We start from the raw sequence: 26,157 nt of genomic DNA, 5'->3' as shown, positions 1-26,157 counted from the left end.
GTTACGTCACAGACACCGGGCCATGTTATTCTGGCGTCTGGTGTCGGCCGTAGTTGTACTTACATACGTAATCTGTGTATCTCATGCAGTGTTAATAAAAGGAAATATCAGATTTGTTGGGATTTGAAAAAAAAAGAAAAAAAAGAAAAATTGCTCTATCCATATGCACACATATTTTTATAGAGATCTATAATGTTTTTTGCACACAACTTTGCTTGCCCCCCCCCCCCCCACACACACACACACACACTCTCTGTAGTCCTATTGTGAATGTATGTTTATCCTTTTTATAGCAACAAACTGCAGAGGGGGAAAAGGAGGCAGAGTTAGGAGGAGCATTCTTTATTTTTCTATGATTATGATGATGATGGTGATGGTGGTGATGAAGAATCAGAAGGGGTGCGATGTGTTTCCGTAGCTGCTCCGTGTAAGGACACTATGACCAAAATGTGTATAATTACATTTTTAACAATTAGTGATTTACACACATTAATGATTTTAGAAGTGGGGGGTGGAGGGGGGGTGCTGGGGGGAGGGGAGACGATAACATTTGGCAATAAAAGGACAAAATGTGTGAAGTGTCCTTGCTGAACCCCCTCTCTAAGTGCTGTTCGTCGTCTTGATCAGATCTCAGATGTGGGACCAGACAGCGTTACTATACATTTACAGACAACCAAACTAATTTAACAAAATAAATACATGTGTAGCCGGAGTGCAATAATAATAATCATATGCTATATATATATATATATATATATATATATATATATACAGTATATGGTATGTGGCGACATAAGAGCATCTACCCTACATAGGACAACACTACTTGTGGTTGTACGTGGGGTAAAACTTCTATATATACACTATATATATGTATATATATATATATATATATATATATATATATATATATATATATATATACATACACACACACACACACACACACACACACACACACACACACACACACACACACATTCACAAAAAGTTAGGGATATTTGGCTTTCGGGTGAAATTTATGGAAAATGTAAAAAGTTCACGCTACAGTGATATTATATCATGAAAGTAGGGCATTTAAGTAGAAGCATGCAATGGTGATTTCCTCATCTCAAACAATTTATTGAAACAAAAGCCAACAACAGTGGTGGGTAAACCACAACAAAAAACATCAATGTCTCAATAACTTGTCATGTGCCCTTGAGCATCAATTACAGCTTGACAACGACGTCTCATGCTGTTCACAAGTCGACTTATTGTCTGCTGAGGCATGGCCCCCCACTCTTATTGAAGTGTGGCCCTCAGGTCATTGAGGTTCTGGGATACAGAGTGACGAGCCTCAACACGACGACTCAGCTGATCCCATAGGTTTTCTGTGGGATTCAGGTCTAGTGCAGGCCACTCCATTTGAGGTACCCCAGGCTCCAGCAGCTGTTCCCTAGTGATGCCACCTCCATGAGCTGGAGCATTGTTGTCCATGAAGATGAAATGAGGCCTGTGTTGTTCATGCAGGGGCACAATGACTGGATTAATGATGTTATTCAGGTAGTATGGGCTTGTCACTGTACCATTCACAAAGTGTAGGGCAGTTCTCCATTGACTAGACACACCTGCCCACACTGTAACACCACCACCACCAAAGGCTCGTCTGGTGACAACAGTGGCTGATGCATAGCGCTCTCCTTGATGTCTCCAACATCGTTGGCGGCCATCATTTCTGCTCAACGTGAATGGACTTTCATCAGAGAACAGCAATGAGGCCACTGGTCCCTCATCCAGCGTAAATGCTCCCTGGTCCATGCAAGACGATGATGCCTGTGCCTGGTGGTGTGGTCAGGTACCCTTGCAGGTCGTCTAGCACGCAGACCACGCTGATGTAAACGGTTTCGAATGGTCTGACGTGACACTTGGGTGCCTCTCACCTCCCTTAAATGTGCCTGGAGTTGAGTGGCATTCATCATCCGGTTCCGCAGGGCACTGTTCACAATGAAGCGCTCATCAGTGTGGGATGTGGCTGAAGGACGTCTACTTCTCTGCCTTTCTGTGACTCTTCCAGTCTCTCTGTATCTCTGTTGCAACCTGCTGATGACACTCTGTGACACTCTAAGCTCAGTGGCCACTTCCCTCTGAGAACATCCTGTTTGAAGCCTCACAATGGTGAGGTAATGTTGATCAATTGTTAGGTGTCGTCTTGGTCTCATGATGTCAAAATGTGAACAGCATGATGAAGAGGACTGTTTAAATACCAATTCTAATTGAACCAGGAAATGTATTGGTCGATTCATGGATCAAACACCTGTTGTGAATTTTGCCGTTCAGCTCCTTGTTAGAGAACAGCAAGTTGTGCAAAAAGTACTGAAACATTGAACAGTTGGACATGTGCATTCAGAAGTTTAGAGAAGGTCAAATTAAGTTCACCTGTAAAGATTATAGTGCATTTTAGGTTCATCCTGAAATTTCACCCGAAAGCCAAATATCCCTAACTTTTTGTGAGTAGTGTAAATGCTGTATATATAAATATATATATATGAGACACGCCCATTTCTATATGATGACGCAGTTTTTCTTCTCTGTAGTGTCTGTGCAACTGTAGGTACCCATCCCCTGCAGTGTAGCAGGGGGAGTAGGGACGTGACCGGTAGCAGTTATAGGTACTTTTGGTATTTTAACACAGGCCGGGGCAACGCCATAATCGTCCCTCTTTAACCCCCCTTTGACTTACCCCCTTCCAAAAAAAAATTTCAAAATTGTCTCCCCGGTAGTAGCATTAGTAAATAGTAAATATTTAATATTACTATAAATAATAGTAAATATTGATGTTTTACAGACTGCGGGAAGCAGAGGACGTATCATGGCTAAGGTTTGATTTGGTCAATTTGATTTAGATCATTTCTGTCCAATTGCTTCCTTGACCCAGGTAAGCTTTAGATGATTCAATAGCAAAGAAAAGTTTAATATGAGGTAATTAAAATAAACGTATATGGTAAACAAATTAAATGGGCGGACACGTTTGTTGAGATATTGAAATCAAATGTGTTTCTCATCCAGCCTTGTTCGCTTTTCGCGACACACAAACTCCCTTTTTTCTCTCCGGTGTCCGAAGCAGTATGCATGTAGAGTAGAGGACTTAATACGATGAAATCTATTTAACGTTTGTTATTTATTGCGAGACAAGCTTTGCCTGTTTCTCCTTTATACCCGTGTTTACCACATTTTTGTACCCGCCAGGATTTTTATTTTATTTTTTTGCGTGTCTATTGTTTTATTGATTGGAAACAAGTTGCCCTGGTTTTTGTAATTTTTGTCCTGGGTTAGCGTGCTCTTTGGCCTTTCACCCTGGAAGCGGTGGCTCCTGATTATTGGATGTCTTTATTTAAAAGACGTTTTTCTCTTGTCGTAAAGAGAGAGAGAATTCAGGCGGAACGTAGGGAAGTGCAGAATTCAAAAGGAATTGTTTTTATATTTGTAGTGATGATTTAAAAAAAGCTGAAGAACTGCTAGAGTACTGGAACTCCCAAGTCTACTTCGCACCGAATCCAGAATCGCATTGAACAGTTCCAGATCCTCTGCCCCTAGTGGCCGTTTGGATGAATTGCTAACTGCAAACTCAATTTCGCATCACAAAATATGAAAAATAACTGGGAGAGCTCGATTTTTTCCAGTACAACAGCGAGTAGTTTACTCAGGTGGACATTTACCACTTCCTTCATATAGAGTTGTTAAAGTGTGAAAAAAGATACTGACTCTCCATAGGAATGAATGGACCATTTTGTTCTTAGTAGTTTGCCGGATTCGGTGTAAAGCAAGCTTTGGAGGGATGAAATTAAAAGTAAAACGTGTCGCAAATGATCAATAAAAAAGCACAGCTAGGTTATCGTTAATAACATCATCTCTTCTTCCAGTTTCCACATCGAACCAACTTGTGTTTTTCCACTCACGTTCCTCCCCTCCCGAAGGAGGCAAACGTCTGCTGTCCATTTTATGTGTCGTGCTCTTTGTAGCACCAATTGTTGAAATGAAACGCAGCAGGGAAGGAAAACCCGGTAAATAGCTCTTGATGTTCACAGATCTTCGGATCGCGGTATTTAAATAAATCCTTCAATTTTACGAGGAAAGCATTTTGACTATTGCATGTTCAGAATTTGAAGAAGAATTTGAAAAAAATATTTATAATAATAAAATAAAATATACATTTTTTAAAAATGTCCTTTTTTTGCAGGGGCAGGGGCATGGAAGCCTGGTTGTTTTGAGGGATGTTTACAATTTTTGGGGGGATATCTGCATTTTCAGATGTGTAGATTGACTACCTAATTGCACTGGGCTCAGATTTTCTCATTAAATCTTATTATAATTATTATTATTACTATTATTATTAATATTATTATTATACGGTAGTGTATACTGTGGACGATACTGATTTAATCCGATGCAATACCGGCCGGTGCGTGCTCTCCCATTTTTGCGTGCGGGTTTTATAGTGAGACAGAATAGAAGAAAAAAAAAAACGTAAAACACCGTAAATTGGAACCGACATTTTTTATTTAGCATCGGGGTGGGGATTAATCATTAATCTCACACTGATACTTAACAGTGAACTCTTTGTTGGAACTGGTGTGCAGTACATTGTATTTTCTTGTGCGGCCTCTTTGGTCGTGGGTCGGGGTGGCAAGAAAATTAAAATTTACAAAGAAAAAACATTACAAACCTCCCCCCAACCCCCCGCCTGCCCCACCAAGCCTTAACCAAGAGGGGAGGATGTTCCTGTTTCATGTCAGAGGAGAACCAACAACCGTCTGCAATAACACCCCACCCCCAACCCACCCATGAGAAGAAATAGGGGGATGGAATGGAAGGGGGGGGTGTCGTGTGTGTGTTGTGTGTTGTGTGTGTGTGTGTGTGTGTGTGTGTGTGTGTGTGTGTGTGTGTGTGTTGGCGGAGGCGGGGGGCGACATTTCAAAGTAATTTCAAACACATTTTGGAGAGACTTTCTGCATTGTATCGTTGCTGACTACTGTGTGATGACCAACCATTGTCCTGGTGTTTCCCCTTTCGATTAAAAATATACGAATTTTTTTTATTCCTTGCAAAAAAAGGAAAGGCCTCTGACTGAATTTATTCAGATTTTTTTGTGGTGGGACAGGGGTTCACTGGTTCAGATTTACTAAATATTCACTTTAGGCCGAGATACAGTAGATGATTATTAAGTGTGTTCATTAGAAGGCATTTTATTTAGTATTGTATACTTGTCACGACACTGTCACGAGTGCTGTCTGGTGAACCCAAATGCAGGACACACCGGAGGCTCAGGAGTGTGTGCAAAGGATCAAGGGTTTATTGCAAAAAACATGGCCGAGTTCAGTCTGTACAGCTAACAATCTGAAAGGGGCAGGAGAAGGCGAAGGCGAACGTAAGTCCAGAATCCAGAAGGCAGGAACTCGGTTAGGCTGGGGGGAAGAGAGTAGACAATCTGACACCGCGAGAGTGAACCGGACCTGTACAGTATATGTAGACAGGCCCAGGCCGATCATAGCATGTTGTCAGAATGTGACAGTGCTGACTGGGAGGAAGCCGATTGGGAGGTGCAGAATTATAGGGAATACCAATGTGGCAGTTCCATGAGCCACACGTCAACCCAAGTGACATTTTCAGGGCTCTCCGACACCGAGACACAGGCAGGGACGTTGCAAACATCAGTTTATTGTAGCGCGTGGGCTAGGTGGAATACGCCCAGGAGCAGATTGACACATGACAAGGGCTCCTATCCTGAATGTGTGTGGTGATGGGGGTTTTACCTGTTGCTCGTTAGAGCAATCAACAAGCAACAGGCGTACTGCCACCTCTGATTCCAGGACCAAATACATAGACTCAAGACAGGTGTGGCAGTTTAAACCACACCACTCCCACACCACAACCAAATCTGAAGTGGCAAGAGACATAAACAGGATTAATGACAGAATAATACATGGCAACCTAAGTTGTGAGCGAACCTAAGTTGTGACAGACATAACAAAATGATAACAAAACAGGGCAAAACAAGGAACAGAATAAATGAATAAAGAAACAGTGAAAACCTGTGACAATGCTAGGGTAGTACTTATTATGCATCATATTGTAAGGAATTAACATCATCGCCAAGAAGAGGAAATAAAAATGAAAGAAAATAAAATTATGGAAGACATTTTTTATATATATTGAGGATACAAAATGTAAAGATGTTAGGCAGGCCCGTGTGGAGACGTTAAGGGCGATCACGGGCACTCCAATGCGCACCGTCGTGGGTGCCATGGTGTGCGCTCCGCTGTGCGTACATCACGGGCGCACGACACGTTCCTCCTGAATATGCATATCTTGCCCAGATAATGTGTAGCTCTATGCCCATTCATGCTAAAAGAAGCCTGATAAAAAGGACACCATGGGGCAAAGGGGCAGGTGCTCAGGCACCTACGCCCCCCCTCTGTACGTACCTGATGTTGGGTGCTCCCAGATGTTGTTTTTTATGTTTTAAGAAAAATAACGTTTTTGGCCGCCCAAAATCCACCGCATGGGTTTTTGGTTTTGTTCTTTTGTAATGTACCCGGAGGATGGCAGCCGCTCTGCTCTGATCTCAACCAGGGGTGGACTGTGTAGTTTCTTGATGAATTTGATGTGTTGATGAAGAAGGAGAGACCACTGACGCTGACTTGAGTAAAATAATAGATTTATTACAAAAGAACAGCATCAGACCAGACTTGCCATGGACGGTCTGGGAGAGAACCGAGCCGGAAGGATTCTCTGTCGAATAAAACTCAGGCGGGCTCTTTAATGCTTGCCCAAAGACAATGGTGACCACTTTAATCCCCTACATAGGTCACAGGACACATTCGACCTCCCTTATCTCTGGGCCCCCTGGCAATGGGCTCCCTCTCTGGGACCCCTGGCACCATCTCTTAGTAATTATCTGATACGATGGGGCTGTCTTGGGACGCCACACCCTCCAAGACACCTCAACTGTATCAGCAGTACCAGGCCTTTTCCCCGGTGTGCTGCTTTACAATGGGGCCGATACAACGCAAAATTGTGGTGCTTGGCGGTGTTAACTAGACAGGAGGATATAAACAGCACAACACACAGCGTTACAGTATTAAAATAAAGACCAAAAAAAATGTAACTGTGGAGAATTCATTTGTATGTCCCGTCCAAATTAAAAATAGATTACAAAAAAAAAAAAAAAAAAAAATAATGTTAAGTTGATGCTGTTAAAGCCTTGGGGAGGCCTTGGGGAGGCCCTCCAGACCCCCTGACTAATGTGGAGTTTGGGAGGTGAGGTATGCAGTGTGCATGGGAGGGCGGATGCACCTGTAAGGGATTTTGTGGCGTGTGCATGCTGCGGGGCCTAAGGGGGGCACCTGCTACAGATCTGACCTATAGGGCTACAAAAAGGCTAGAGCTGGCCCTGGGTTCAGAGTTTCAAAGAGAAGCTTAAAAAAGAAGAAGAGTTGAAAAAGTTCAGAATTTAAAAAGGACAGTTTAAAAAAACAAGTTTAAAAAAAGAAGAGTTCGAAGAGTTTCAAAATGTTTGCTGTCTTAAAAATAAGAGTTTTAAAAAGTTGAGTTTAAAAAGAAGAGTTTAAAAAAAAAAGATAAAGAGGCGAACATCACCACGTACTCACACAGGAACTCCACAAGATGTTCTAACAAGAGGTAAAAGAGAGCCACATTTATACCATTCTCAGTCACCTTTATCTGAAATGTTCACATACCCAAGCCCATATGTAACGGGCCCCCCCACTACCTCTGGACAGGGTTCTGAATGCAGGAGATCCCAAGGATTATTTTACTGCACCCTTGTATATACAGTAGATTCAAAGCTCCTTCAAAGGGTGAAGTTATCTAGACGCAGGTCATAAACTCCCACTGTCACTAAACACACACGTCCCCTGAGAGTTTGACCAGAGTAACCTTACACAAACACACACAGGGCAAGATGGCGTCCCAGGGAACTCCCAGATATCGCAGGGTGCAACAGTGGTGCTCTTCTTTGAAAGGAATTACGAAATTTTCCTGTTTTGGGTTAAGAAGAACAATAAAGTATAAATGTCTGGTTCACACATTACATATTTATCAGAATGATTTCTAGACATTTGGTTTGAGTCTCTAAAAGTTATTGATGTGTGGAGAGTTGGATTTGAAGGATGGATAATCAACACATCCATCCATACACAGTCTGAAGTTAAACGGTTGAGTGCTGTCCCCATGAAAAGTACTTGTTTGACCACATACAATACTACAAATCAATGTTTATTTAATGACGTAATGGAAAAAGTCGGAATCAGGCGGGATCAGTGCTGTACAGCGATTTGTCAGCTCCCACGTGGTCGCGCCAGGGCGCGCATTGGAGCTCCATCTTCCCCGCTAAGCTCCGCCCATTCGCACACACCTGCGCCTCGAGGGAGCGACAGCCCAGCGCCCCGCGGGCTGGGACGCGTGCGCAGTAACGGTTTGAAGATGACGGCAGTTTGCGGATCGGCCGCGGGGGCGGCGTGAAAGGAGCAGACAGGGAACCTGCGGCGTGTCTGCGACCCGCCCCAACGTCTGTTCCGTGACGTTTGACCGCGTTCCGAGTTTGTTTTCATTTTTTTATTTGTTATTTTTGACCTTCGTTTTGCACAGGCCGTCGTCGTGGTAGAAGGGCGCTTGCGCATGCGCGATGCCTCGGGGGCACGGTTGTGGCGGATCCTCGGGGTTTGTTCTGTTTCCGAGGATCCTGCCCGCGCCGGCGGAACCAGCCGCACGGCGCTGCGATCAGCCGCACGGCGCTGCGATCAGCCGCACGGCGCTGCGATCAGCCGCACGGCGCTGCGATCACCCGCACGGCGCTGCGATCAGCCGCACGGCGCTGCGATCAGCCGCACGGCGCTGCGATCAGCCGCCGTTGCCTGACAGCCTTTGGAGCGGACATTTACGAGGCATAACCGTCCGTACGTAGAGACGACACCATCAAAGAAGGTATGATAGTTGTTGGTTGTTTTTTTTATATTAAATATATTAGTTGAGCCCGATTCGTATTGATTTATAATTAATGATATTAATGTATTGCAGAAGATGGCAACTTATTCCGTGCCGCGTTTTAAAGAGGCTTTTATTTTAGAAATTTGTGGAGGTGTTCTTAAACTTTAGGCGTGGATTGTATTTTGTCAAGTTGTTCCAACCATCGGGCAAGGCCGGAAAATAGGAACGATATGGATATGACCATATCCACACTCAGGACCGGGTATATTTCAAGGACTGCTGAGACTTATTATAATTGAGTCCAGTTTTGACAGCTGTAAGTACAGTCGTTTTTTAATCCCCAATTTAGAGGATTTAACGTGAAGTCGTGAACAGAAGCGGAATGGGGTCAGTGCAAGCTCTCAGTCCTGACGAATAACGAATGATTGCAACCTGAAAACACTTTTTGAACACCGCTCCCAGACCACGACCACACTCCCCGTTTTGTAATTTTACCCCCATAGCAATTTCCTCGATCTGCCCGGCCCTAACCTAATTTATTCCTTTCAAATCCAACACTTTTGAGGATCCTGAGTTCGTAGTTAAAGCTAGTGGGTATTATACAGTGTGTGTGTGTGTGTGTGTGTGTATATATATATATATATACACTGTATAATTCTCACTAGCTTTAACCTGCAGTACATTGGAGCAGCTCACTGGCTGAGATACTCTCAGAAAATCTTTTTGTACTACAAGCACCCAACTTAGTTGACCAAGGCAGCCGTAAAAATGGAAATGACTGTTTCCCCTTTCAACTTTTTCACTTTTTCATCTTTTCTGAGACCGAGGAACAGTGCAACAAGTAAAATGGTGTTAGTCATTCCGTAAACAGCATCCACCGATTTATACAATGTTTATGAAAACTAAATGTGAGCTTGCAATGGTAATAGAATAACAGTTTGATTGAGGAACTATTGCAAATTGGAATCCAGTCGAGTTGCCATGTCAAATCCACCAGACTATAAGCACACACCTATCGGTCAAGGTTGAATAACATGTCCAACTGAGCAGGTATGCCTATACAGTTCCATAGACTAAGTACTGCCATTTCACTCACAAATCACACGACAAGGAAACAATGGATTAAATCATCCCGAGACAGTGAGACTCTAGAGCAGGGGTACTGTGAAGGAAATTCTTCCGCAATAATCGGTGAGGTTAATCTGCCCGCTACAAGAAAACAACAACCGAGAATATTCAAGATATTTATTCTTCAGAATAAAGAGAGAGATTCAGTACTGCTACAAAGCAGCGCTCCGATCAATCGAATATCACAGAGAAAGACAGGAGGCTTTATACAGAAGAAACAGGGTTTGGTTTGGGTTAGAGGTCTCCGACGAGTCTGCCTCCCCCGCCCCTAACTGTCTTCCTGGGTGCCCCCCCCCAACTGTCTTCCTGGGTGCTTCCCTGTTGAGTGTCCCTCATCTCTATAGAAGGTAAAGAGGCCAAGTGTGATCGGTTTCTTTCATATTGGAATTGACATTGTAGGAGCAAAACATTTCTCTTTAGATAACTCTGGGGGGAGAGACACAAATGTTTTAAAACCCCCTTTTGGAGGTAGAGGCCTTGGTCCTCATTCAAAAAAGTTGATCGTAATCATTTTTCCCTCACAGTACCCAAACCGCTAGATCGCATAGGTAGTACGGGTAGACGACGCGCCATTCAAAGGAATAAATAAAAGTAAATAAATTAATTAATTTATATATATATATATATATATATATATATACACACACACACTGTATAATACCCACTAGCTTTAACTATGAACTCAGGATCTTCAAAAGTGTTGGATTTGAAAGGAATAAATTAGGTTAGGGCCGGGCAGATTGAGGAAATTGCTATGGGGGTAAAATTACAAAATGGCGAGTGTGGTCGTGGTCTGGGAGCGGTGTTCAAAAAGTGTTTTCAGGTTGTAATCATTCGTTATTCATCAGGACTGCGAGCTTGCACTGACCACATTTTATTTTTATTTTTTTTATTTATTAATTTTTTTTAAACCGATCTAACCAACATGTTGAATGAGCTTAATTTAGAGCTGCAAGGAAAAGACAAAACCGTGGTCAACATGATTAGTTCAGTTAATGCTTTCAAACAAAAAATGCAACTTCTGTCCTCAAAACTGCAGCGCCGTGATTTGGGGAACTGAGCATCAGAACTGGAGACCCAAGGGAAGGTGTGTGCGCAACTTGAGAGTGTGCACTCCACAGAGCGGATTGAAAACTGTCTGTCAGACTTTGACAAACGGTTTCAAGACTTTGCTTTACTCGAGCCAATCGCTACATTTATGTGCTACCCATTAAGGGATGATGAAGATGTTGAGGTTGATTTACCCGCATCAAAAATTGCAACACTGTTTCACCTGAACTCGTCTGTAGTGGAGGATGAGATGTTGACCCCACAGGCTGACATTCAGCTGAAGTCCAGGGCTCATAGACAGTTTTGGAACTTACTCACAGAGGAAAAGTACCCAAACATGACGAAATGTGCCACCTCCTTGACTGCGTTATTCGGCTCTAGTTATTTATGCGAGTCAGCCTTTTACCACATGAAGATTATTAAGTCCAAATACTGTTCCACCATGACTGATGATAATTTGGAAGCCTGCTTGAGGCTTGCTACCAGCAGCTACTGTCCGGACTATGCAACCCTGGCCGACCCCATTCAGTGCAAGTCATTAGAGTAAGGTAGTGACCATCAATGTATTAAATTGTATTGTGCCGTAAGCGTTCATGCAGTGATGCAAGGTACGCCAACAAATATTGTATATATAAAGTATACTCAGTATATCTTCTTCTTCTTTTTCTCTCGGCTGCTCCCATTAGGGGTCGCCGCAGCGGGTCATCTGCCTCCAATACCTTCCGCTCTGCTCATCTTCCGCCCTTACACCAACTGCCTGCATGTCCTCCCTCACCACATCCATAAACCTTCTCTTTGGCCTTTTTTTATATAAATTAATATATTCAGCATTTTTTTTAAATGCAGGTAGATCTTTTAGACCTGGTCATTTTAAAAAGTAGCTCACAAGCCGAAAAAGTGTGGGCACCCCTGCTCTAGACTATGGCAATATTTGTGTTCACTGAAATCCATCCAAGCAAAGACAGCACATCAGTTATTACTGACACATAATAATGTGACTTGACAAGGAATAGGCTTTACAACAATGCTATCCTAAGGTAATCACACAGCACAGCTGAATGCAGGTTTCATAGGCTCATTAAAGTGGCTTTCACATCTATAGTTCGCTAGATTTGTTCTGATTCAGGAGCAAGTTGCTACTTTGTTGTATTTTTCATTAGGTCTGGTTAATATTCACACGGCCCTGTGCAAAGTGGTCTAAGAATTGTAAGCACATGGCACGCTGTCGTACAGGTCGTTCATCTATTGGACAGAAAATCTCAGAGGCAAAATTGATCCGATTAGCAGTGACGTCATCGCTGTCATCTTCCATTGTAACAGCGTGAGTCACGAAGACTAAAGAGCAATAACACAAGCAGCACTCCAAATGTTTGTGTGAAACTAGAAATTAAAACAGTATAGACAGCTGTTTAACTCAGTACAGTAACACTGATCAGGCGCACTGACAGTCTTTTTCCCCACAGTCTTTACACGTTGATAAAGCTGCGCGTTCACACATCTGTTGCCTGGGATGTTTACTCATGACCGCTGGTCTGGAAGAGTCCTGTGTTTCCGTAGAGGCACTTGGCTTTTCATTCATAAAAAAAACTTTAGTTTCCGGCAACCTGTGAAATCCGTGTCAGTTTTCAGCTTCTGTAGTGACATTTACCAAAGTTTTAACATGAAGTTTTGTAATGCTACTGGGGTGGCGAGGAGGGATAATTTCAAAGTGTAATCCAGGAAAAGAAAAACATGAATGAGGGGAAAATCATGTTCTGTCACAAAGTCACATTGCAAAAATATTGCAGAAACAATGGACCAACAGCAGTGTATTGCGTGGAAAAACAATTATCATTATCGGTTTTTTAAACAAGAGAATGTGTCAAGCTTTGTGTCATATAATAACAATAAAAGAATGCATACATTATTTTCATGGAGGGCCCCTGGTTGCCCAGATTGCTCATATTGTAGATCCCGCTGACTGGGAGTCCTTAGGAGAAAGGCCTCAGGGTAAAGCCTACAATTAAATATCCACTGTAGATTTGTGTAGAGAAAGCAGGGCAGGCCAAAAGCAGGATTAGACTTTTCTTCTTTCGTTTCCCCTTTTTCGTCACAGACTGAGGCTGTTTGGGGTCACTGCCAATCAGCTATGACATAATGAAACCATCCATAATAGCCTCCAGCAGAAACCTTTTTCAACAAGCCCATTGCCAACAGTTCTTGTATAATTAACAGTTCTAGGGGATTTGTTACATTGCTGTACTGTAAACACAGCCTCACAACTAATGAATATCAAAGTATTTGCTGTGTGTGTGTGTGTGTGTGTGTGTGTGTGTGTGTGTGTGTGTGTGTGTGTGTGTGTGTGTGTGTGTGTGTGTGTGTGTGTGTGTGTGTGTGTGTGTGTGTGTGTGTGTGTGTGTGTGTGTGTCTTCCTCATCTTTAATTTTTTTAGGTGGAAGCCGGGCGTGGGACCTAAACATTGGATAGGGGGGGTGTTGGTCTAAAAAGTGCCTACAGGCCAGTCTTGCCCATTAAAATATGGCGGCGACTGTGACGTATCGCAGCAATGGGCCGAAGCAGTCAATGCAAGGTCTATAGTGTGCAGCGTGCGGGGCCGCTCGGGCGGAACAAGGATTTTCATCAAATGCAATCATGGAAGAGCTTATTGCGAGAAACAAAACAAAATCCCCTATATGGGATTCTTTTGGTTTAGACTGGACTCAACCAGCAAGCCGAAGGACATATCTGTGTATGAATAGAACTACAACTCCAGGTAGCTCTATGGCACCGCATATTATATACTTGGGAATCATGACGTCTTATTTTGAGCACCAACATACCAACTGAATGGCTGCTTCAATCAGTGACTGTTTGCCCAACTCCAACTGCCAGTTCCTGTTTGCACATGCTTTGAATTGCTCTTTACAGGTTAATTTGCAGGTTAAAGGAAGCAGACCGTGTAATGGTAATTGGATCGGCACTTGGATTGGCGACATTATTCCAATATCCTATGAGTGAATGATGTCAGTATCTGCACCCAATACTGATATTGGATCGGAGCGGTCCCATATTTGCTAAAAAGGTTGAGAACCCTGGATTAGATTAAAATGGACCTCCTGTTTGAATTCCCCTGTCAGAATTCTAAATAGCAAGCATCGCCATCAAACCAAAGTTCTCTGTTGTGTGGTATGGGAAGCAGAATGGCTTCAATAAAGACAATATAAATTGCTCTCATACAAAAGCAACATTTTCTGAGACATTGCAAGTGCAATATGTTTAGCTCTTGAATGCAAGAAGGTGTTAGTCATTGTGCAAGAGTAGCAGACCTGACAACCTGTACACATTTTGTGTACCAACCACACAATCCTTGGTCAAAGTATGCAAGGTACGGAATGCCAGCTGAAACTGCGCAAAAAAAATATATATATTTTTTTTAATTTATTTTTATTTTTTTTTACGTGGGATGCATCGGCCAGTTTTCACCTAAATCGGCCATGACTGGTGATCGGACGATCCGTGTCATTGATATTTTCAGATTTTGTGCCAGTAAATTTACATGCCCGATAATGCTCTAATGTACTGTACTGGTAAAAATGTTCCAGTACTCAAACCTGATACCTACGTAATGTAACGTAGTTGCATAGTTGACACTCCGAGACTTGAATAGAATGAAAGAAAGAAAATGTAGAATGTTTGTAGGTACTTCAAGGTAAACAAGATGATTCGATTAATTATTTATTAATCGTCTAACAATATTCCAAAATTGTGCAGACTGCATTTCTACCACTGTCACAGCGGAGCTCCTCTGGTGATTAAAAAGTCTTAAAAATTAAGAAGACTCTTTTGAGATTCTGTTCTTGAGGAGTCACTCAGTAAAACGAGTCGTTACTTCTGCTTCATTTGGTTTAATACACGGTGAGCGAAGGAGGACTTCCAGTGAACAAGAGTGAGAAGAGTAGGCCATTTATTTTATTTTTTATTTTTTTGTAATTATTGCAATTATATTTTGGAATGGCAAGTACCATATACACATACCAGTTCTTCTGGTATGTGTATATGGTATATTTGCACTTAAAATGAACAAGGGACTTTCATTTGAAGTTTGAACTGGACATTTCCATGTTAGTTATATGTTGTGTCTTACTATAGTAAACTCAGTGGGAGTTCCAGGTTGAATTTTATTGAAACTTGGTGCAGGCCCATGTTCTATTTTTTTGGAACTCAGTGACCGTTCCATGTTATATTATGTTCCATAGTGAATAATGAACAATACTAAACAGTGTCAAAATCAGCATTCTCTATTGTGGTAACTAAAAGTTGCAGTGGTAGTCCGTATGTGCAGCTGTCCCATCACGTGAGCGTGATCAGATGGTTGGTAAACATGTTGGGTAACTTTACGAGATGACGCATTTCAATGGATATAACCTAATGATATGAATTTGTATACTGTATATAGTTAGGCGTAGTAGCTCACATACGATGTGATTATCCTGGTTACGAGATGGCTACGGTGTGAATAACTGCTGGAGTAATTTCGCTGCAGTAACTCAAACGCCACAGAGACTCCCTGTTACACTATTGTGGTAATTAAAATATTTTCCCAAGGTTGGCAGGTCTGGAGAAGGAGTTGGTTGATATGGAGAGAGTGGAGGGGTGATAGACAGTATCTGGCCACGCCTAGGTGTTTTCACGTTGTGTCCTCAGGGCAGCGGTTGAGGAGGTACTCTGGCCTCCTACTCAAGTAAAAGCACAAACATCCTAACAAAATTATTCCACATTGACACCTCTATGCAAGCAAAAGTATATACTACTTATAAGTACTTGCTCTTAAATGTGTTAATCATATTCAGTGCCCTGATTTAAAGGAGTGTGAAATACAGCATAACGTTCTACTGTAGCTTGTTTTCTGCAGATGAGTGTTCATGCAAATCCTGATTACAGCTTACAAAAAAATAGTATATGTGGTGTCAAAAGAATTTACAAGGTTGTGAACCTAATGAATATTTGAAGAGCAATCCTGAATTTTTAGATCGAGAGATATATCGAGAGAATCCCTGAATATTATTTGTTTGTTTTGCCCCGATGTAGTAGAGTAAAAAGTATATATCTTTCATTGTAAATCGAATCGAGTGAAACTCAAGTCTATGAAGCTGAAGAGAAGTAGTGAAGTAATTAGAGATATTTAAAAAATGTGCTTGATGACAGTGATTTACTGGTACTATCCGCCTCTGGGTTTTCCTCCTCTTCCTCCATCAGTTTATTCTGTAGTTCACAACTGGACAAGTAAACACGACGACCTTCAATCCAACACAAATGTGAACACCTTTAATCCAATCCCCATTCCAATACCATGTTGCTTTTCCCCCCTCGTAAATAGCTGCTAGACCATGTTTACTGTAGCTCCCTCCAACTTCTGTCTTTCTGGGCCAGGAATGTGCATGTGTGTGTGTAGACAAGGGACTTTCCTCTCTCCCTTTTATATTTCTCTATAATGTTGCTGTTTCTACCACTCTCTATTTCTCTCTATAGAATATCTTGGAGTAAAAGCTAATGGTACATTTTGTCATTTCAGTACAACCTTGTTTAAAAAAATAGACAAGATTATTTTATTTGGAGTGAGGCAAGATAAGACTGTTTTGTAGTTCTATACAGCAGTGTTGCTGTACAATGTGTGACAAGGGGGCTGATGAATTCAATTCCGTTTTTTGTTTTTTTTGTTTTTTTTGGGGTTTTTTTTACAGTATATTGATATATTCTCAGATGAGATATAAGATGAGACAGTACCATTTACATGGATATAGTTTGATGTTGCGTTAAAATACATAACCTTCCTCCATAAAGCCGTGCCAGTGTTTGCATCCGGAGTCTGCAAACGCACACAATGCAAACACCCAGAGGGAGAGTTGCGAGAAAAAATCAGGGGTCGTGGTTTTTTGGGCTTGTTTTAAAAAAATATAGTTGCTTGTTCCGAAAATCTGACAAGCGACTTTGTTTTCTTACATTTATGGTTGCTATTTTCCCCAATGCAGAGGTTCCCAACAACTGGGTCGGTGGCCGCCTGGCCGCTGGCCATTTGCCACAGGGCCCAGATTGACGGGCAGGATTTTTTTTCAAAAGCAAACAGCACAATCAGATCAGTCTCACATTAGCTGCTATATTACTTTATATTGTAATTTAAATTCCTATTTGCACTCCTATTTACCTGTTATATCTTATATATGCTAAAATAAATTATCGATTGGGATGGAAATGTGTCTGTTGCCATTACTATTATTCAAAGTTTTGTTGGCCTATATCTAATATTATTTTTATCATATTTATATATTATTTTAAAATATTGCTTTTATAATTCACAGATAAAATCAGTTTCTCCTCCATATTGCACAGACAGTCACTGCATCATGCAAAAGTTCAACCAAGATAAACTTTCGGTGGAAGGGTGCCGAGCTCGGCACACACGGGCGCTTAACTTGGCACAGTTTCTGCGCGGCGCAACCAATACACACTAATAGAGTGTAAGGCGCAGAGCACACCATTATTCTGTGAAACATGGTGTGCTCAAGGTTTTGAGGTCATAGCCATTGCATTTATCGGTGCGGAAAAGGCAAGGTTAAGGCTTGAGTTGTAATTATTTAGTAAGTAATCGAGGATCTGTTTCAGTTCATCAGGATCTGTTGTTAAGCAGACTGAGCGCTGCTGTGTTCTTTTCTTTTTGCTGTCCATTTTTTTGGGCTTTGCATTTCATGTGAATTCCCTCAGCACGTTCTTGTCATTTGTTCTTGATAATGGGAGGTTTCAAAACACAAATCTCTCTCTCTCTCTTCTCACTTTCTCTCTCTCCTACCTTGCCCCGCCCCTAACTCGCAGTACATGCCGGGAACTCGGCCGTGGGTTGGTCAGTCGGGACTTTAGCACAGTTTGTTTTCACACTCGTTTTGCTCCGCTGTTCTGCTTCCCATCTGGTTCTTTTTTTTCCTGGATGACAAGGTGAGAGTTTCCTTTTATTGTTTTGCCTTGATTGTTAAGTGATAGTTGAGCTAAACAAAGGGGGTAAGCAGGGGTAACTGAGCCTTGTGTCCCATTAAAGGAAGGCTTGTTGGCGCTGGTTGGTGTTTAGGAAAGAGCGAGGCATTCCTGAACGATCTTCATGTACGGTGCCCCCCCCCCCCAATCTGTGCCTTAGTCTTATTCCAGCCAAGCTGCTTGGACATGAATCAGAGTGGAATGATCCTTTTCTGAGATCCTCTGTTTGGCCCCATTGCTTCTTTCTAAGTTCCATCACTAGTCGGACAACTTTGTGCTTCAACTAACTAACAAATCTAGCTAAGCTATTGATGGCTGAGAGTAAAAAATAACTCGGCAGATAGAAACTAGACAAAATAATATATCTCGGTTGTCCGGTAACCGAGTAATAAGTTCGGTTATTCCTATCTGGGTGACCTGAAGAAAGTGCAAGTATGAGCAGGACTTACTTGTGCTGGACTCAGAGTAGAGCGTGCGTGCCTATGTGTGCGTGTGCCTGTGTGTGTGTGGCAGGCATCTGGTTGTTCCCCTCTGATTAAAGCTTTCGTTCATATTATAAACTGATCTTCGCACTAAATGTCTCTCTCTATTTCTCCACCTCCCCAGATGGCCCTATCCTGTTTCCATGCTGCCAAGGCTTACACCAAGGATTTGAGCCTGGTCTACCTTTCTCCCAGGGGTAGTGGCGACCTGTGGAATGGGGTCATATCCAGTGTCAAGCCGTGCCCCAACACCGATTGCCCCAACGACTCCAAGTGCCTGCCTTGTTTCGGATCCGATCTTCTCCACTTGGTTTGTAAGAACCTGACAGACCCTGAACATCTGAGGGTGGAGGGTTCTGGGGAGACCATCAATCTGGTGGAAGGCGGTACGTTCAGCTCCCTAGAGTGCCAACATCTTCTATTGATGTTTTTGTTTCTGCACAAAAATGTTTTCCATGTAAGAATATCAAATATATTGTCATTTAAGGGTTTTCATTATTCTTGTCAATTAAATTTGTTATATTTTTGGCAAACAATAATAATATCAACATAATGTGACACAGGTGGTGACACAGGACTGAGTTTCAAATGAATATCATCTTTAGACTTTTTGAAACATACCGTAATTTCCGGACTATAAGCCGCTACTTTTTTCCCACGCTTTAAACCTGGCGGCTTAAACAATGACGTGGCGAATTTATGGATTTTTCCCGCTTTCACAAGCTTCATGCCACCAAAAAACTGAGCAAAAAACACATTATGTGACGGTGCTTAGTTTTTTGGCGGCATGAAGCTTTCATTAGACCAATGAAATTGCCGAACGGGTTAAGGTGAAACAATGTAAATGTTTAGTTGACTGTTTAGATTAAATCGAGCGCGCTCAAATTTTCCGTCATTTCGTCACCCTCATCATGGCAAAGACACAAAGAAATGCATATGATGCAGCTTTCAAGTTGAAGGCGATCGATCTGGCTGTTGGAAAAGGAGATAGAGCTGCTGCACGGGAGCTTGGCGATGATAAGACGTTGGAAACAGCAGCGTGAGGAACTGACTCGGTGCAAAAAGACAACAAAAGCTTTCAGAGGGAAGAAAAGCAGATGGCACGAACTAGAAAATGAGCTTGAAGACTGGGTCACCACACAGAGAGCAGACGGCCGAGGTGTTTCAACTGTGCAGATCCGACTGAAAGCCAAAACAATCACCACCGCACTGAAGTTTGAGGATTTTAGAGGTGGACCATCGTGGTGTCTCAGATTTATGAGACGTAAAGGCCTGTCCATCAGGGTACGGACGAGTCTGTGTCAGCAGCTCCCTCCCGACTACGAGGAAAAAGTTTAAAACTTACGCAAATTCACTGATGCAAAGATAGCGGAGCATTCCATCGGCCCGCACGACATCATAAATATGGATGAGGTTCCTGACCTGCCTCTCACTCGGACTGTCAACAGGAAAGGCGAATCATCCGTCCCGCTGAATACAACTGGGCATGAAAAAACGCACCTCACCTGTGTTCTGAGCTGCACGGCATCGGGAGAAAAGTTTCCACCGATGGTAAACGCACGACGATGCCAAAAGAAAAATTCCCGGGAGAAATTGTTGTGAAAGTCAACAAGAAAGGATGGATGACGGAAAGCCTAATGCATGGATGGTATACGGCGTGTTACGGCAGGCGACCGGGAGGATTCTTTCACAGGAACAAGGCATTGCTGATTTTGGACAGCATGAGGGCCCACATAACAGATTCTGTGAAAGAAGCCATCAAGAGGACAAACTCAATTCCATCTGTAATTCCTGGGGGCACAACAAAGTATTTGCAGCCACTTGACATCGGTGTAAATCGTGCATTTACGGTGGCGCTCCGTGTTCAGTGGGAGGCTTGGAGGACAAGTGGGGAGAAATCCTTCACTAAAACGGGCCGTATGCGAAGAGCAACTTATGGTCAAGTCTGCCAGTGGGTCATGACAGCGTAGAGCATTGTCAAAAAATCCACTATCATCAACAGGTTTGGAAAGGCTGGACTGCTGCGTGTTGAAGAGGGCGGCATGAGCTCACGGGGAATTTGCCTCCGGATGAAAGTGACGAGAGCGACAATGAAAACGATCCAACATCTGATGAAGCAATGAGTTGACGCTATTCAGCTCCGACACCGAAGGAGATGACTTCAGTGGTTTCAGTGCGCAGGAGGAGGAAGATAGTGACCAATGACTTTCTTGGTAGGCTACTGTTTAGCGTTAATTTTTTATTTTTGTTACAAGCCCTGTTTCTTTAAAGCCTGTGTAAAGTTCATTTGTTTCAATGTACTGGCAGGCACCTGCGGCTTATAGACATGTGCGGCTTATTTATGTTCAAAATAGATATTTTTTTTTTAATTCAGTGGATGCGGCTTATATTCAGGTGCGCTTAATAGTCCGGAAATTACAGTAGTTAATAATGTATTTGCAATGAATTTCAGAATACACCATTTATTGCTGTGTGAACATGTATTTTCCAAAATTATGTAATATAGTAATATATTTCAAACAAACTGGAACTATAGAACAATACGATGTACAGTTGTCATAAATTTTAATACAGTATAGAAAAACATTATTTATTGCAATGTACCGCAAATCGTATGTGGAGTCCTTTCACGATATTCTATTGTCGTTCTTTAGCTTTTCAATATTCATTCAGCAAAGTTATTCAACTATCAGGCGGATAAACATAGCTTGGAAGAAAGGAGCTGTGTCACAGTGATCCATAACCAACTGCCATGTTTGTCGTTGCAGTGTGTCCTGTGCTGCTTGATCGTGGAGTTGACACCATCCCTCAAAACAAGGGTCAGTAAAGGTTTGAAGGAAGCAATGACATTTACACAGACTGTCATGTCTGTGTAAATACATACTATCTATATGGCACGGTGGCGCAGTGCATTGCACTGCTGCCTTATATATATATGTATATATGTATATATGTGTGTGTATATATATGTATGTATGTATATGTATATATATATATATATGTGTGTATATATGTATGTATGTATATATATGTATGTATGTATATATATATATATATATGTATGTATGTATGTATGTATATGTATGTATATATATATATGTATGTATATGTATATATGTATGTATGTATGTATGTATGTATGTATGTGTGTATATATATATATATATATATATATATATATATATATATATATATATATATATATATATATATATATATGCGCATGTGTTGTTGTAATGTGGTGTGTCATGTGACGAATAAAGATTTTTCTTCTTCTATATACAGACTGGTGGTTGTGGTTTCTTCTTGCCTTCTTTGCCTGCGCCATCTTGATCCTCGGCATCATCTACATCATCTACCTCATCTACTGCGCCATCTCCAAGAAGCTGAGGAGGAGCTCAGATGTATGTCTCCCTTAAAGCACCTTCAGTCAGCGTGAAGAGTCCTTTACAAACAGATTATTTAAAACCTATTTTCTTTCCCCCTCTCCTCCCCTCCCTCCCTCCTTCCTTCCTTCCTTCCTAATATCATAATATTTAAGTTACTAGAAATGGAATGCATAATTGAACTAAAGATGCATATATCTTGCTATTTAGAAACAGAAAGGTTCTGTGGTGACTCTAAAAGAATATGGTGCACCTTATTAAGGACAGACCTGATGGGAAGTCAGGTATGAAAATTGTGCGTACAAAGCCAGCCGGGTCCAAGCTGCTGTGAGTATGTAAAAACAGGTTTGAGGAACAGGTTGACAACCCACCACCATACCACGAATAGGAAATAAACTAACGGGTTCCTGTCCGTTACCGTTACTTTAGCAGTTAGTATAGCAACATTCCAAATTATCTTGTTTGTTTTTTACAATGTTGAGAAATGCTGTTGAGCTTTCTTAGCATGGGATGGGAGGGGGAAAATATTTAATACTACTATTTCTACTGCCTTAAAGTTACTAGTCCTCATGCAGATTTTAGACCACTGCCTGATTTGTATGAAGTGGGATTCTCAGTGGTCATTTTTTAGATTCATTCATAAGCACATTTACTCCAAATTACCTCCTGAAATATTTATATTGATGACTCTGCCGTCCAGTACAAGTAAAATGCTATTATTGTAATAGTTAACATTGACTGTTTGTTTAATTTCCCCCTTCAGGACTCAGGAGAAAGTGTATTTTTAAAATCCAAATTTTGTGTTAGGATATAATCCACCAGTTTTGTTACATTAGCTTGTGCCAAAGACAATCATGTAAAAAAGGTCTTGCTCATCATCATCAGCTCATTCAAGTTCGTCACAAATATATTGAATGTTGATATGTGTGAATGTGTATGTGTTTTTTAACTGGACCCACATCTATGAGGATTTACCATAATTGCTGTTATTGCTTCCCATGCTTTTGTCATTTGATATCAATTGCTGTCAGATGTTAAATTATCAAATAATTAAATCATTCCATCAAGCAAACATTTTGCCTCAGTTATTGCCATTGCACTCCTACACTAAAGACAGATATACATTTTGACATAACTCATAAACTGACAAGATGGAATGAGCAATTTATTTTGACAGTTTTCCCCAAGCTCAATATGATACTTCTGAAGAATAAACACATCGCTTTTGCAATTGCAGCCTTTCTTTGAGAAAGTCATGAACTAATAAAAGGTTCATACAGGAGTTCTGTCTTGTCAAAAAAAACCTTTTACTGTCGTTGACTACTTTTAAGTCGGTTTAAAAATATACATATACTGTTGTGGTGGACAAAGAGGCATGGTCAAACACCGGCTGCTGATGACAGCACTGTTCCCTTTCCCATGACTGCCAAGCTGCCTCGAGTCGGACCAATCAGCGCCGCACCTTTTGAGAACCAAACAATGTTTTTAAGCCTTCCTAGGGTCACCCATAAATGAGTCTTTTATGAAAATATTTTAATACAAAAGTGTTTCCACACCACCAAAGAAAAACAAGGTGAAAAACAAACGATTCAATATACAAATACGATTCTGCTTGCACAGAAAGTCATGCAGATTCATATCAGAAGGTTGGAAAAAACTCTCAAACGTGTCCACTTGTTGCCAGGATGCATCTCCACATACGAAATAAAGTAGATGTGAATAGTCTTACGTTTGTTGGATATACAATTGTGGCAGACAAAGGGGCGTGGTCAAGCACTGGCTGCAGCCGCCAAGCTGCCTCGAAGCGGCGCTGATTGGTCCAACTCGAGTCAGGGAGTTGGTTGTCTTGCAGAGGGGATCGGCGCACCGGCTCGTCAGCAGCCCAGCAGTGGAATGCTATGCCTCCTGTCCCCGAGAGGATCATTATCCACCTCATTATTATAATAATCATCATTTTGTTATTTATACCTGTAGACAGCTTACCTTATTGTTTAAAGTGACAATAAAATCTCTCGCCATGTTGGCGCACCATGGCCAGAAAGACTCCGTCTCCCTCCATAAACCCTTACTTGTGGGGGTCTCTGCCCACAGGTAAGGCTAGGTAATAAGGTACGCTGGCCACAGGTGTGAGTGAGACCATATTCCATGAATTTGTAACGACCCGCTTAGATTATGTGTTGCACTCTGGCCTGCCCATCTCTAGTATTAAAAGCCTTCAGTAGGTACAAAACTCTGAGGAAGAATCTTGACCAGGACTTTGACCAAGTTTGACCATATTACCCCAATAATGGCTACTTCGCACTGGCAAAGTAGCCAGTATTGGGGTAATATGGTCAAACTTAACAAGACAAACTTAATATGGAAAATCTATTAAAGAGCTGTTTCCAATTCCAGGACCCTCTATTCTTAACATTATTAACTAATCTCTCTCATCTGGCACTGTACATAGGGCTTTTTAGACAGCCATGATTAGACCCTTCCTTAAAAAAAGAAATCCAACCTTGAGAGTCAACTATAGGCCAATCTCAAATCTCCCCTTCATCTTCAAAGTTCTTGAAAAAATCGTAGCACAACAGATTACTGATCACATGTCCTCTAGTAGTCAATTTGAATTCTTTCAGACTGGATTCAGAGAGCTCCATTCCACTGAGACGGCCCTCACAAGGTAGTTAATGATCTTTTATAAGCAGTGGAAACTGACACCTCATCAGTAGTACCATACTCAACCTCAGCGCTACTTTTGATACTGTTGATAATAACCTACTAGGAGATCGCCTTGACACGTGCATTGGTATTAGAAGTCTGGCACTTTCGTGGTTTAAATATTATCTTTCAAAGGGAAAACACTGTGTAATTCATGGCAATGTGACCTCTGAGTATTTTAATGTTACCTGTGGCATCCTGCAGGGATCGGTACTTGGTACTTGGTAAGGGTTTAGGGAGGGAGACAGTCTTTCTGGTCGTCATGCATCAACATGGCGAGAGTCTTTGTCACCTTACACAATAAGATACACTGGTCACAAGTATAACTAACAACATTATGATTATTATAATAATGAAGTAGATAATAATCTACTTGGGCACAGGAGGAATGACGGTTTATATGTTTTTTTATTTCTCTCATCATCCAAACATACAATCAAACCATTGTGGGACAAACAATGTAAAGTGCAAGCACAGATAACGACAGTCAACAACAGTCAAACAACAGTTTACACATGACATTTGACATAATGCGTACAGTGAACCATAAACAAAACCAACATTTACATCCCCCCCCAAAACCTACACCCAACCAAAGCCCCCTTTTTACCTCTCTAGGGCAGCGTGCTGTCCCCATCTCCCCACGTCAGCCCTGATCCTCCCTCTCACCTCCCCTTCGACCCTCCTTATGACCCCCTCCACTCCGCAGTCCCTCCCAAGCCTTATAAGGTCCTGCCTAGCCACCCACAAGCCCTTTTTGAAAAGGCTTATGATCAGCCAGAGCAGGAAGCCTTCCCTCCTGTTTCACCCTCTACCCACACCCCTCTCCACGCTGGTCCAGGTCAGGGTGAACCCTCTCCTAACCCTCCTGAGTAGCGCTCCCGCCCACACCATCCCCGCGAAAGGATAGTCCCACATGACGTGACAGATGGTCTCCTCCTCTGAGCACGTGGCTCAGGGGCACCCAGGGGATGTCGCCAAGCTCCGCCAGTACAAGGTGGTACGCTCCGGCAGTGCTTTCTGGAGGCAGGACCGGCTTTGGTCCTTGAGCCCGTTGTCCAGGCCAGGCGGCTGGATCACCAGCCAGACTGCCGCGGGGATGCCCACAACAGCTGGCGCGGTCACCCACTGCTTTGTCTTGGCGTAGAGCCTCCTCTGGTCCAGCCCCAAACCCCTGTCCAAAGCCTCAGGGTGAACCCGAAGCCACTTCCCGCATGGCTATAGTGCCATGGCACCTGCTCTGACCGGGGCCCCAAGTTTCTCAAAGCCCCCATCACCCTCCTTGCCTCGTAGGAGAAGAACAGCCGGAGGAAGTGTCCTGATGGGTGGACCACTGGAGAGGACAGCTCCCTCAACAAAGAGGAAACAAAATAGCCGTCCAACCTTAGTGGAAGGTGAGGCTTGCCCTTTCCGCCCTC

The 26,157-nt window shown here is 42.3% G+C and overlaps 1 protein-coding gene across 1 annotated transcript; it reads left to right on the top strand.

The window, feature by feature from the left end:
* The first annotated feature begins 18,067 nt into the window (after positions 1-18,067).
* On the top strand, positions 18,068-22,229 carry LOC307236528 (uncharacterized protein). Its single transcript, XM_080008980.1, has 4 exons — positions 18,068-18,132; positions 18,775-19,036; positions 21,419-21,469; positions 21,936-22,229. The coding sequence occupies exons 2-4, from the start codon at positions 18,775-18,777 to the stop codon at positions 22,067-22,069; spliced, it is 447 nt and encodes a 148-aa protein (XP_079865106.1). The 5' UTR covers positions 18,068-18,132; the 3' UTR covers positions 22,070-22,229.
* The last annotated feature ends 3,928 nt before the right edge of the window (positions 22,230-26,157 follow it).

Source organism: Zeus faber, assembly GCF_960531495.2.
Source record: "Zeus faber genome assembly, chromosome: 11".
Lineage (NCBI taxonomy): Eukaryota > Metazoa > Chordata > Actinopteri > Zeiformes > Zeidae > Zeus > Zeus faber.
Note: the sequence above shows the minus strand (reverse complement) of the source record. Positions and strands in the feature narration are given on the sequence as shown.